Source organism: Zootoca vivipara, chromosome 2 (genome assembly GCF_965207765.1).
Source record: "Zootoca vivipara chromosome 2, rZooViv2.hap1.1, whole genome shotgun sequence".
Taxonomy (NCBI): Eukaryota; Metazoa; Chordata; class Lepidosauria; order Squamata; family Lacertidae; genus Zootoca; species Zootoca vivipara.
The window spans coordinates 73,519,842-73,534,007 of NC_142584.1; the positions used below are offsets into that span (position 1 = coordinate 73,519,842).

Below are 14,166 nucleotides of genomic sequence, written 5' to 3' on the forward strand. Positions count from 1 at the left end.
TACCCCTTTTAAATCTTAACTCAGTTTAAAGTTCTTTAGATAGCCACCCTGGCTTCTTTAGGCACCTTCCATGTTTCCGTCTCATTGGTATTGCCTGAAGTTGTGCTTTTAATATCTCCCTTTTAACAAACTCCCAACCATCATGAACTCCCTTCCCTTTTAGTATTTCTGTCCATGGGATCTCACCCAGCATTTCCCTAAGTTTTCTGAAGTCGGCTTTCTTAAAGTCTAGGATTTGAGTCTTAGTATGCTTGGTTGCTCCTTTCCACTGAATAATAAACTCCAGAAGAGCATGATCACTCCCACCTAATGATCCTGCCACTTCTACCCCACTAACCAGGTCATCACTATTGGTTAGGACCAGATCTAAAATGGCTGATCCTCTTGTTGCTTCTCCCACTTTTTGGACAATGAAATTGTCTGCAAGGCCAGTGAGGAATCTGTTCAACCTTATGCTCTTGGCTGAGTTTGACATCCAACAAATATCAGGATAGTTGAAATCCCCCATTACTACTATCTCACTTCCTTTAGAATGCTTGGTCATCTGTTCCAGGAAGGCATCATCTGTGTCCTCAGTTTGGCTTGGGGATCTATAGTAAACTCCCACAATTAGATCACTGTTATTTTTCTCTTCCTTAATTTTGACCCAGATACTCTCAATTTGGCTTTGAAGTTTTAAATCCTGGATCTCTTCACAGGTATACACATCCCTGACATATAACGCTAATCCTCCTCCTTTCCTGTTTGGTCTATTTCTCTGAAATAGATTGTATCCCTCTATTACTACATTCCAGTCATGAGACTCATCCCACCAGGTTTCAGTGATGTCGTATTTAGTTTGCTGTACCAAGAGCTCAAGTTCATCTTGTTTATTTCCCATGCTCTGTGCATTAGTATACAGACATTGAAGACCATTGATCATTCCCCCATGTCTCTTATTTAAGGATATTTTCCTCCCACCACTAGGTCTGTGTGCTGTTTGCTCCATTTGGTCCTTGACATTTGGGTGATCATCTTCAGCACTTGATAGACTCCTACCTTCAGGACCACTGTCTCCCTCCCCCACATAAGTCAGTTTAAAGCCCTCCTGATGAGGTTTTTGAGTTTCATGGAAAAAACATTCCTCCCAACCTTTGTGAGGTGCAGCCCATCACTTGCCAGAGGTCCGTCTTCAAGAAACTGCAGACCGTGATCTAAGAATCCAACCGTTCCTGTTTGCACCATTTGCGAAGCCAGTTGTTCACTTCCCCTATTTTCCCCTCTCTCCCTGGCCCATGTCGTTCAACTGGGAGGACAGATGAGATGACAATTTGTGCATTTAATTGCTTCAACTTCCTGCCCAGAGCCTCATAATCACTTTTGATCTTCTGGAGGCTATGGCTTGCAGTCTCAAGAGAAAAGAAATATTTAATTCAGAAGACAAGACTGACTTTTTTGTTATGACACATTGCCACGCTAATGTGAAATTCCTTTCCAAGGAACTCCAGCCATGGAACTGAAAAAGGTCATGACCACTTTTTTCCCTTAGATCATAGGTTTTCACATTAACAGTGAAGCAACTGCCAATGTATTTTTAACTTAATACCAGAGAAAATGATTTTTAGAATTCTTTTCACTCTTGTTGAAGTCATGTTAGCCATATTAAAATAACTACAGATATATATTTTTTAATGGTTCTATACACTAATGCAGGGTTCGCCAAACATTCTGGACTACTGGACACATTTCAAAATTTGAGAGAGTGCTGTGGGCACCAAACACAAAGGCCACTGAGAGATCCAGCAGAACTAGGAAACAGCTCTCACCTTTGTCTCTAGCCCGCCAGAGATCATTGACCAGTGCAACCAAGGCAGTTTCAGTCCCATGATGAGGCCTGAATCCCAATTGGAAGGGATCCAAATGGTCCGCATCCTCCAGGTGTGCTTGGAGTTGTTCAGCAACCACCTGCTCAATCACCTTGCCCAAGAATGGTAGATTTGAGACTGGGCGATAGTTGGCCATATTGGCCAGGTCTAAAGATGTTTTTTTAATAAGCAGTTTAATGACCGCCTCTTGCAGAGGGAAGCATTCACGACCCCACATTGCCCAGCCCTTCCTGGCTCGCTTTTATTAGCCAGGGTCAAGGAGACAGGTGGTCGGTTTCACTCGTCCAAGCAGCCTGTCCACATCCTCGGAGGCAACAGATTGGAATTGATCCCATGTAACATGACTAGACAGGGCTCTAGCACTCTCCCGCACCGGCCCTGCTCCCACAGTGGAGTCTACCTCCTTCCAAATCTGAGCAACTTTATCTGCAAAAAAACTGCAAAAGCATGATGGTGGAGATACAGCTGTTAAAGGCACAACGAACCTGTTTTCCACAATGCCAACCCTAAACCAAAGCTTAGGCTGCCAACCTGTACCTGCTTATGTGGGAGTAAGTGCCATTAATACCAAGAGGGATACTACTGAGTAGACATGCATTCCATCGTACTGTAGGTTAACTATACAGTGAATTCTTAACACTTACATCCTCTGCACAGCAGGAGACATACCTAAGCCTCTTTGCAAAGTTTTCACATTTTTCATTTACCATTTGGGAAGGGGATTCTTTAACATCTACCACACTTTTTGTGTAACAGCATTTGCAGAAAATATATTCTAGAGCAGTTATTCCCAATTGGTGGTCAACAGACCTGAGGGAGTCTATGTAATCCACCCACTACTACAGAGATATCAACATTTTCAAAACTAGGGGGTCCATGGCTTAGCTTTTGAAAAAAAGGGGTCTGCAGTACTTAGCTAATTGAGAAACACTGTTCTAGAGAGTACCTGATTTCAGAAGAACACCCCCCCCCCCCGCCACAGGAAAGATGCATCCTGGTTGCTAGGGAAAAAGGAAGGACAAACTACAGAGATTCTAGTAGTTTGTGCATTTGACTTTGACTTTGTAAAACATGCTGGAAGCTTCATTGAAGGACAATACATAAATCCTTTAAATAAATAAATAGAATTATGTCCCATTATTGCAAACACCACATAATCTATGAATCTCACGGTTCTCATTTAACACAGGGAGATAACAATCAATTCACTATTATAGCAGTTGATGGTATTTCACTTGAAACAGAAAAGTAACTGTAGTTAAAGCAAATGTTGTTAAACAAGCTCCATAAACATTTGTTACATTGTGTGCATCAAAACTTTAAGTTTAATGACAAAACATCATTATATTGGTGCTGTCCCTTATATCTTTCAATAAACAGAAGTAGACAAGCCAAGGTTTATAGGGTATAAACTCACTCTGTATCCCCAACTCAAATTTTTGTACAGTACTTTACTTTCTCACAAGAGTACAGCAAAGTGCTAGTTCAAATCAGAGGGAGAAATTGCTGGGATTAGACTCTAAAAAAGATAATTAGAATTCTAAAAAAGAAAGGAAGGAAGGAAGGAAGGAAGGAAGGAAGGAAGGAAGGAAGGAAGGAAGGAAGGAAGGAAGGAAGGAAGTTTAGTGCACTGTTAACGTATGTTCACTTTGAAATACTTTTCTTCTCAGTTTATGAAACTGCGTAGCATGATGAATAAGTACTTCGTTCTCCATTCTTCTGGCAATTTTAAATGGAGAAGGAGGCACCTGATGCAGTTATAAAGTTGAAGGGGGAAAAGGATGGTTAACTAGATGGAATGAGAATTATTTTACAGAACATGTGCATGAATGCTGTTTACAGTATTTCCAGATGACACATACAGTACCAGTAATAGGCATAACACTAGCTTAGCAGCTTCAGGATTCGCACCTCTGCCAACTCCACCTCTGACTTTTACTCACTTAGCAATCAGGATTCCTCCTTGTTGCAGATAGGCTCCTAAGTGCATTCAGCTGGAGAAGGGATGTCGGGGTGTGTGGATATGATGCTAGGAGTGTGGTTAACACACATGTCTCAGTTGGTGACTTGCCGATCTTGTCTCGTGCTATTTACCCTTCCATTGTTTCATCAGCAGGCAGGCATTACAACACGGGGGTCCATGCCCTCTTGGTGCCAAACTGGTTGAAATCATCCATTCAGTAAAGCTGTAGTCTGTGTTCACTCAGGGTGCTGCCCCTCTGTTGCCCCTACTCTTCTCCCGCCCTCAGGCATGATTTAAAAATTAGTTTGTACCTTAGACCAGGGTGGTCCAACACAAGTCCCCAGGGCCACATGCAGCCCTCAAGGTGTTTTTGTGGCTGTCAGCAACATTTGACATCCCCCAATCCTCACCCTGCCTTCCCAAAGCTGAGTAAGCAAGGTGCTGGGCTTTGGGAAGGAGGCATGAGGGCTCTGACGTGGTCCTCAACAACTACTATTGCAGCCCACTTGGAATGAAAAGTTGGACCGCCCTGCCTTAGACCATTTTTAACAGGTGCACTAGCAGCCAGCGCAGTTGTAAAAGGGGGGGGGGCTTAAATGTGGTTATGAGATCAGGAACAGGCCATGAAATTATGGGATCACACACAGAGCCCAATCTTTCTCTGCAATGGATCCCCCATTTAACCAAACCTAAAGGATGCATTAGCACCAATGTTTAAGACTAAATATGATGGTTAAGTCTAAATATTCTTATCCAGCTACAAGCCTTGGTTAGGAATTCTGGTTAGCGTTAACCAGGGGTCCAATGCTTTTTGACACCTGGAAATGTAAGAAACTTCTGTGGGAAGCACCACATACCCATCCCACAGGGGGGGAAGCTATTGGTTGCCAGGAACACACACACACTTACCTGCAACAAGCAAAACACAGAAAGAGAAAATGCCCTTTAAAAAGTACACACGGGCACCTCCACCAACCAACCAAAAGCCAGAAAACCCATATGGAAAGGCCTTTGTAGGCATCAAAAGTTGGTGTCCAAGGGTAGCATCCAAGGGCATTGGGTGCCACCTTGGGGACTTCAGGCCTTAACTATGCTTAATGTCAACACTGATATATCCCCAAACCACAGTTAAAGACCAGATGAGGCAATTCTTCCCTGAGAGGGGAAAATACTGCGTTGGTACAAGCCGCCCCACTATCTTAACAACACATAAAATACATTATTTGTGTCTGCACTGGCTGTTGAAAAATTCCAAAAGCAAAGCACACAACCTCTGTGCAGCACTTTAACAGGGCTATAAGAAAACAAGATGTGGAGATAAGCCTTAAGAATGTGCATTGCTCTGGGGACCTCCAGGGGGAAGCGTCACCATTACTGAAGGCACTACATAATTCAAAACTGAATAGATCCATAAATAATTCCTGCTTCTGAAGTGACTGAAAAACTATACAGCCAAAACAGAGTTGTCCACAGGAAACAAGCCTCATCATTAGGCAGGTGTAGACTGCCTTCCAAAATAGCAAGAAGCAGTGGGCTGGGGCGATAAATCTCTCATAACTGTGGCTATCACTATGGCCCCTTCAGTTTCCTTACGCAGGTTAGCAGAAGAGCTTTTTTATTGCATTTATATCCCACCTTTTTCTCCAAGGTGTATATGGTTCACCCCCTCCTCAGTTAATCCCTACAATGACCCTGTGAGGTAGGTAAAGAGGCTATGACTGGCCCAAGTTCACCCAGTGAGCTTCATGACTGAGTGGGGATCTTTGAACCCTGATCTCCCAGGTCCTAGTCGAACACTCTAACCCAGGGGTCGACAACCTGCAGCCCACGGGGGTCATTTAAATGGCCCACAAGCCACCCCCAAACTGAGCCATCGGTTGGCAAGTCCCCGCACACTCCGCTAAACCAGCGCAGCCCAGAGTGCGGACTCACTTCCGTGGCACCATAAATTGTGTCTTCGCAGACGCAATCCAACCCACAGAGCGATCTCCATGGGAGTAAACCAGCCCAGGCAAGGTAAACCTTGCCAACCCCTGCTCTAACCACTATACCACACCAGCTTCCTAGAGTACTTCTACTATGGGGCAGCTACATAAACAAAGCAGGTAAATAAATATGGGGAAAGCAAACTGCCACTTAGAGAAGGAGCTGAAATATTTTCCTTGACACTTGAATCTGTTTCATTCTGGATTGTTTTATTTGATGTTTTAATGTGTTGTAAACCGCTTTGAGTGTTTTTCTTTAAAATATAAAGCAGCATAGAAATGAAATGAATAATAATAACAACAAACTTCATCTCCAGGGGGAGGGGGGAAATGGTGCCTAGACATTCTGTTGTGGCAACCATAGCATAGCCTAGGTTTAAGGTGCCGCTTGGCGATCCATTTATATATCTGAGTTTCTAACACTGCTCCAGCCACAGCCCACTCCTTCTTCTAGCTTAAGCCTTGAACTACAGAGGATGACCTTCTGGTGCACTCTATCTTCCAACTCAATCAAAGGCCACACTCTGTTTCTCAATAATTACATAGGAACTGAAAGACCTAAAAACATATTTAAAACCAGGGGTCAGCAACCTTTTTCAGCCGTGGGCCGGTCCACTGTCCCCAAACCATGTGGTGGGCCAGACTATTTGGGGGGGGGGGGGAATGAACGAATTCCTATGCCCCACAAATAACCCAGAGATGCATTTTAAATAAAAACACACATTCTGCTCATGTAGAAACACCAGGCAGCCCCCACAAATAACCCAGGGATGCATTTTAAATAAAAGGACACATTCTACTGATGCTGATTCCTGAATTGTCCATAGGCCGGATTGAGAGGGCAATTGGGTCGCGTCCGGCCCATGGGCCTTAGGTTGCCTACCCCTGTTTTAAACTAATTACCATCTCTCACTGCAATCTACGGCCCTAACTTAATCTTGATTTGCGATTTCAAGCAATAATAATATTTTTCTGTACTCTACAGGACAGAACCCTATATTCTGACCAAGAAAGAACCTAGTAAATAACATCATATGTGATGTCTACTGTACTTTGTTTTAACTCTGAATTATACACTGGGAGAATTCTCTGTATGCTGCCAGGTATAGGAGAAGGGAAGGAGATTGATAGCACAATTCTATGCACTTCTATTCAAAGTGGGACTTACACCCAAGCAAGTGTGTATACACCTCAGTCCTATACATAGTAACCCGAGAGGAAGACCCATTGACCAAAATTAGACTTTGAAACTTCTGAGTAGGGATTCACTGAATTGTGCTGTTAATCTCTTTTTCTGAGCACACAACATAGGATAGGATTGTGCTATTAACCAACCTATGGAATGCAGGGATCCACTGTGTAAGCTGTCCATTGCAAATACTAAACAAATTACTGACAATGAACCAGAAGCTAAGAGGCAATTGCCATAGATCACTCTTCTCTATACAATTGAACAAAATTATTTCACACTGATGTGTCAACTATAAAGGCCATTTGTCCCAAATCCTAGCTCTATTATTAATGAGAATGCTCCTGAAATTCACAGATGTATCAAAAAATATAACAGTGGAATAGATCAGAATGAATCTATTTTCATGGAAGGACCATTTCACATTATTGTTGATTTCATACATGGAAGCCACGTGTGCAGATAACGGTGTGCAACTCATGCATAACTTAAATAATATACTAATTCTGTGCACATGTTGATAAATCATTGTGTGCATACACGCTGAGCTACAACCAATCATTGCTTTTTAGCACAATGCAAAAAAATTCACATGCATATAGCATTGGCAAACATTACAACTTAAGTGCTGTAATTACATCCCTTTCCACACAGGAGTGACCAGGTAAAAGGTAAAGGGACCCCTGACCATTAGGTCCAGTCATGACTGACTCTGAGGTTGCGGCACTCATCTCGCGTTATAGGCCGAGGGAGCCGGCGTACAGCTTCCAGGTCATGTGGCCGGCATGACAAAGCCGCTTCTGGCAAACCAGAGCAGCACACGGAAACGCCGTTTACCTTCCCGCTGTAGCAGTACCTATTTATATACTTGCACTTTGATGTGCTTTCAAACTGGTAGGTTGGCAGGAGCTGGGACTGAGTAACGGGAGCTCACCCCATCGTGGGGATTGAACCGCCGACCTCGCAGGCCCTAGACTTTGTGGCTTAATCCACAGCGCCACCGTTCAGCGTATTAGGAAACATTTACATGGAAGCATCTCCCAACTTCTTTTCTTAGCCTTTTATTTCTACACCGGAAATGCACTGACTCTATTCTTGGTCCATCAATGAGCCATGCTGCTACAGGGCAGGGAACTAACTCAGGCTGAGGGACCTGCATTTAGCCCAGACTTGGTACTAGAGGCACATTCAACCCATGACACAGAAATGCATGCAAACTCATCTCCACCAAAAGTGATCGTGACAACTAGTAACAAATCTTCCTTATAACTGTATTTCCTTAGTTTGCACAACAAACTAAGGAAGCACAACATCATTGTTTCACAGACCTCAGGGCTGTTTACTCCCTTGAAGCACCTGCAGGAACTAGTCACTGTTGTATACAATATTTGTATGGTAAGTGGACTATCCATCACACCCAATACTAGCACTGCTAGCAGAGAGCTGAACAGAAAATGGTAAGGTGAGAGAGAGAGGTGTCTACCTCACCAAACTGACAGCCCAAAACAATGAAGTCAAAAAAGATACTGTAACTAATGGTTGGGAGACACTTAGTTAGCTTTTTCAGACAGCCACCATAAACTCAAAAGGATGCAAAGCCCAGCATCCCTAAAGCACCAGAGGCCTGACATCCTTCCAATTTTTGTAGCCATCTCTCTGATGCCCTGAAACCTGGTTTAAAATAGGAAATATGCCCATATGGTGCTCATTAGCTGCTTTGCGACTTTAAAAGTGTTCAAAGCACAACAAAGAGGGGTGCCTCTGAGCGCGTGTGGAGTGCCACTCCCTTGCCACTAAGCCTCCATAACGATACCATGATCTAGTTGTGAAGATCTAGCTTACAGTCCTCTCTGCACATCCAATGTTTTCAATAAATTAACCACTTCCTGAATTACCACTTTTTGAATTATGGTGCTGGAGGAGACTCTTGAGAGTCCCATGGACTGCAAGAAGATCAAACCTATCCATTCTTAAGGAAATCAGCCCTGAGTGCTCCCTGGAAGGACAGATCGTGAAGCTGAGGCTCCAATACTTTGGCCACCTCATGAGAAGAGAAGAATCCTTGGAAAAGACCCTGATGTTGGGAAAGATTGAGGGCACTAGGAGAAGGGGACGACAGAGGACAAGATGGTTGGACAGTGTTCTCGAAGCTACGAACATGAGTTTGACCAAACTGCGGGAGGCAGTGCAAGACAGGAGTGCCTGGCGTGCTCTGGTCCATGGGGTCACGAAGAGTCGGACACGACTAAACGACTAAACAACAACAACAACCACTTCCTGAATGGTAGTGTATTTGCAGGGAAGGAGAAAACGACAGTGGATTTGGAGGTCAGGAGCAGTTCCTGTCGGCAACAGAAACAGCAGCAGCAGCAGCAGCAGCAGCAGCCTAGCCCAGCCCAGCCCAGCCCGCCCCGGGCAGCGCATGGTAAACACAAGGAGGGGCGAGGGGCCAACAGAAATAAGAGCAGCAGGGGGAGGAGGGGCGGAGGACGCCACGCTCCACACGCTTCATAACATGGGACTGGCGCCCCGGGATGGAGCACTAGGAAGCCTCCGGGTTGTCATTGCCACGGGAGGAAGACCTGAGGCGAGAAGGAAAGACGAGGGAGTCCGCTCTGAAAAGCAGGGCGCATCGCCACCTTCCCCAAAGGAGAGCTCTTGTGGGGTGGGGAGGGAGGCCAAGTTCCCCCAAGCACAAGGCAGCCGTCCTTCGCAGCTTCAAGCAGCCAGTTCGCAGAGTCGCAGCTCGCCCCGGCGGGAAGACGAACGACATGTTGCCCCCCCCCCCAGTCCTTCCAGCTTCCTTTGGGCGAGGCCAAGAAAGGCAGGCTGCAAACAAGCCTCTCCTCGCTTGCAGCAGCAAGTCATAAAAATAGCCCCGGGCCAGGAGGACAATCCACGCGCTCCCAGGCAGGCTGGAAGAGGCGGGATTCCAGCAGCTCCTGTCCCCTCAGCTCCTGCGGCCGCGTACGTGAACGCCGCCTGGCCCCGCTCCCCAGGGCGCTTGTACTTTCCACGCGCGCTGTGTCCCCCCCGCACTCGCAGGCAGACACGCGCCACACGAGCGCGCGCTGCGCTCTTACCTCTCCAGTCCCGGCCTTGCACAGAGCGCGCGGGACGAGCGCCACTGCTGCAGCCTCCGCCGTCGCACCTGGGCACCGACATCCGTGCACCTCAGGCGAGCCGCCACCCAGCCGGGTTTCGGCGCTGCACCGGCTGCTGGGTTAGCGGAGCCCAGCCTCAGTCAGTCGCCGCCCGGAACCGGGTGGAAGGAGGCAGGGAGGGAAACAAGCCCGGCAGCACCCCCCCTCCTCCCGGTTGCTTGGGCACGGCCGACGCCACTCGCTATCCGGAGCTGAAAGGGTCCTTCTGAGGCGGCTCCTGAGCGCCGAGCAGGAGCATCTTGCTAAGGGCGCAAAGCCCCTGGAGAGGCTTCCCCCGCCTCGGCGTGGAGGGAAGGAGGGAGGGGGCGTGTGCGCGGCGGCGGCAGTCCAGGGCTCCAGCCGCTCCCGCTGCTCGGGCAAGCCGATTGGAGGGCAGGGGGGAAAGGGGAGGGGAAAGGGGCGGAGAGAGCTCGCTACCATCATAACTGGCTCCTTCCGTACAGAAAAGTCCCAAAGCGCCTCGTGTATCACTAAGAGAAGAGCGGGAGGGGGGACGGTTGGCAAAGGTGTTGGTCCATAAGGCTCAGTCAAGCAACACCACAAATAGCACTTCAGAAATGTTCAGTCAAGCAACAGAGTTATCAGGACTGACCGAAATGACACATAATGTGAGCAACCTTCACCAGGCTGGAAATTGCGCCAGAGGGCTGGGGACCCTTAGAATACAATGTGGACTCTAAGGGTCCAATGTCTGGCTCACAGAATTTTCTGCAAGCTCCAGCCATCCCTAGGCCACATCTGCGGCGAAACTAGGTTTATTTCACCCAGGTCAAACCCGGTTTTGTACACACACCCCACACGCATGTGCATACGCACACAGGCCAAGAGCCTCACTGACACCCCTCTGGAGGCTTCACCTGGGACAGAAAACCCAGCTACTCCCACCCCATAGCTACAGCACTGCCACATCCCATCCCAACCCTGCTTGTGCCGCTTTGAGTGTGTTTGCCTAGCTGGGATGTGGGACCCTGAGCTCTGATAATGGCTCTGGCTTGCCCAGATTGAGCATAGAGATGGGTACTCAACTAGTGTACAAAGGGAAAAGTCACCTTAATCACTCTGCCCACTATTGGCATGTGGCCCCTGGAAGGTTGCCCAAAAGGTAGTGAGGCCATTGGGTTGAAAAGGCTTCTCCACCCATGTGTGTGTGTTACACAAAGCAGGGTGGGGAGAAGAAATCTACCATGACTTGCCTTGGAAGCTGTTTTCATAAGGCTGTAACCTATGAAAGGGGCATAGACATAACAGTACTTGGTTTGCGTTCAAAAGATCCCCAAACCAACCCCTGACATCTCCAAATGGAGTTGCGAAAGACTGCTGGAGTCTGAACCCCTCAAGAGTTGCTGACAGCTGCTGTAGGCTAGGTTTCAGGCCCGCTAAGCCATTTTGAGTGAACCAGCACCGGCCCACATGCTCCTCTCCACTACAATGTTAGGCAACAGAAGCAGATTTAGGGGAGCACAACCGGTTTGGTCACACTGGGAGCAGAGACTCTGTGGCACCACAACTATTATTTAGAACAGAACACAGAAGGTAGGGGATGCCAAATTTTGGCGATGCAGAGCGCGCCCCTGAAATTTGAGACCCCAAAGTCCACAACTGTAAGCAACCTTATGGGACAAAGTGAATGCATGGCTTGAAAAATAGGAAATGTGAAAATAACCAAATCCCTATTTATTTATTCATAAAGGTAAAGGGACCCCTGATCATTTGGTCCAGTCGTGACCGACTCTGGGGTTGCGGTGCTCATCTCGCTTTACTGGCCGAGGCAGCCGGCGTACAGCTTCTGGGTCATGTGGCCAGCATGACAAAGCCGCTTCTGGTGAACCAGAGCAGCGCACAGAACAGCCGTTTACCTTCCCGCTGTAGTGGTAACTATTTATCTACTTGCACTTTGACGTGCTTTCGAACTGCTAGGTTGGCAGGAGCTGGGATCGGCAAGCCCTAGGCTCTGTGGTTTAACCCACAGCGCCACTTGCGTCTATTTATTCTTACACTATCCCTATTTGTACATATGATATTGATTGATACATCAATCCCTACTTTTATAGACTCTCTACATTATTATGTTTAGTATAGGTTGTGAACCAAATGCTTCTGCTGGAGTGCCAAACAGTACTCCAGCAGTGGGCACGGTGCCGCCACTGAAAGTGGACCTTAATGTAGCCTTCTAGAAACAGCACTTGGAAGAATTCTTGGCTTGCTGGAGCTTTTGATAAACTTGTCTCAGTGCCATACATGCTTCTATCTAAGAATAGGAGGGAGCTGTGTTCCAAGAGTGGAAACTGGGATAAAGGTGATGACATGTTCGGGTAGTGAAAATATAATTAACCGTGCATCACTTTATCAACACACAGCATTCCACTCAATTGCTTTGCTGGGATTATACAGTTTGAGTTGAGGCCTGGGTACTTGTTGGACTGCCTTATGTTAATAAAAGAAGGGCACAATAAATGAGGGGCAGGCCAAGCCGCCCTCCACAGCCCACCCCCTCTCTGCAATAATGTGCTCATTGCCCCCCACAACCCCAAAGGTGTCACCTGAATAACTTAAGTTCACTGCCACTCTTATTACATTCACTTGGGGGGGGGGAGTTTTTAATGTTCTATTTAAAACTGTGCTGTGCAGTTGGAGTCTCAGCCATCAGGTATTTTCCTAGCTTGTTGCTATCTGCCCACTGCCACTGCCTCCTGGTCATTTGTCGAGTGGCATTTATGCAGCAGCCCCCCATACCTTTGCCTGGTAAGTTCTGTGGCAACAGCACCACTGCTATTTGATGAGATGAAAGTCATAGAAACCTTAGGGAGAGGTGAGCACATCATCTTGGGCTTCCCAGTACCAAGGAAAGAGAAAGCTAGCAACTTCTGAAAAGTAAATTCCCAAAGTTTATTTTTTTTAAAAAAAAAAATGAGGGTAGAAACCTCAAGAAAATTTGGGAGAGGTTTCCTATAGAGACACTGGGTGGTGCTGTACTCCCCCTGAAAGGAGCTGGTACATAGTTTAGGGGTGCTTCTAGATATACCTTTGTCCTTGGAGACAAAGGTAATCTCTGTGGCAAGGCACCCTACTACCAATGCCAACTCCATGCTCCCTTGAATAGGGACAGCTTGTCTAGAGTGACTCATGCATTGGTAACCTCACAAGCGGATTACTGCAACATGTTCTGCAGTTGTATAAAGCTTTCCTTGACAATGATCTAGGATGGTGCAGTCTCATGTGCACATAGTACACCTGTACTGCTGACAAAATGGCAATGACTGCTAGTTCATCAAGGTCCTGGTGACTTATAAAGCCCTGAAGACCATTGGGTCAAGTAACCTGAAATACTGCCTGGCCACATATAGATCTTCTGCATGAACCTTGGGAAAACCTTATTGGTTATAGTCAGCATTCTACTGACTAATTTGACAACAACTCTGAAACTGGCCATTTCCTGTCATCAGCTCCGTGTTTGGAATGCTCTTCCTTGTGCCATATGGAATGCTTCCTCTATTATCTGCTTTAGATATCTTTTCAAGACCTATTTACACAAGCTTTCCCAGACCACTGAATTTGGTTACTGAAGTTGGACTCTGTTTGACAACTTTGGATTTGTGTCTGTTGTTGTAATCATATGGGGATTAATGGTTTTATATGGTTTGTATATAGTGACTTGTGTTATGTAGCTTAGAGATTTGTCTTGGATATTATTAAGCAGGTCATGAATGTTCTTAAATAAAGAAGAAATGACTTAAGGATGGATAGGGGTTTCTTAAAAGTGAGTTGTTAAAGGCACAATCCCAAACCATTCCAGAAAGCAAGACAAAGGAGAACCACATAAAGAAACCAAGGTGGCAATGTAAGGGAGCTTTGTGGGTAACTTTGGTTTTTAAAAGGGGGCATACATATGATGAAATGGAAGGATGGGTGAAGTGACAAATGCACATTAGTAGCCAAAGCTTGCAGGGAGAGTGGCAGGAGGACTTAACCCAAGAATAGGGTTATAACTTTCAGAGAGTGG

General features: G+C 46.4%; 1 protein-coding gene across 3 annotated transcripts in view; it reads right to left on the minus strand.

The window, feature by feature from the left end:
* The window catches only part of PFKFB4 (6-phosphofructo-2-kinase/fructose-2,6-biphosphatase 4), a 78,861-nt gene extending 68,332 nt beyond the window's left edge, over positions 1 to 10,529 (minus strand). For all 3 annotated transcript variants that reach the window (XR_015948446.1, XM_088663196.1, XM_035106180.3), the window contains exon 1: positions 10,086 to 10,529. Coding sequence is in view for 2 of the 3 variants with exons in the window: in XM_088663196.1 (XP_088519322.1) it covers positions 10,086 to 10,167 (82 nt within the window). In the remaining variant the exon portion in view is untranslated. The remainder of the gene's footprint in view (positions 1 to 10,085) is intronic.
* Between the last annotated feature and the right edge of the window lie 3,637 nt (positions 10,530 to 14,166).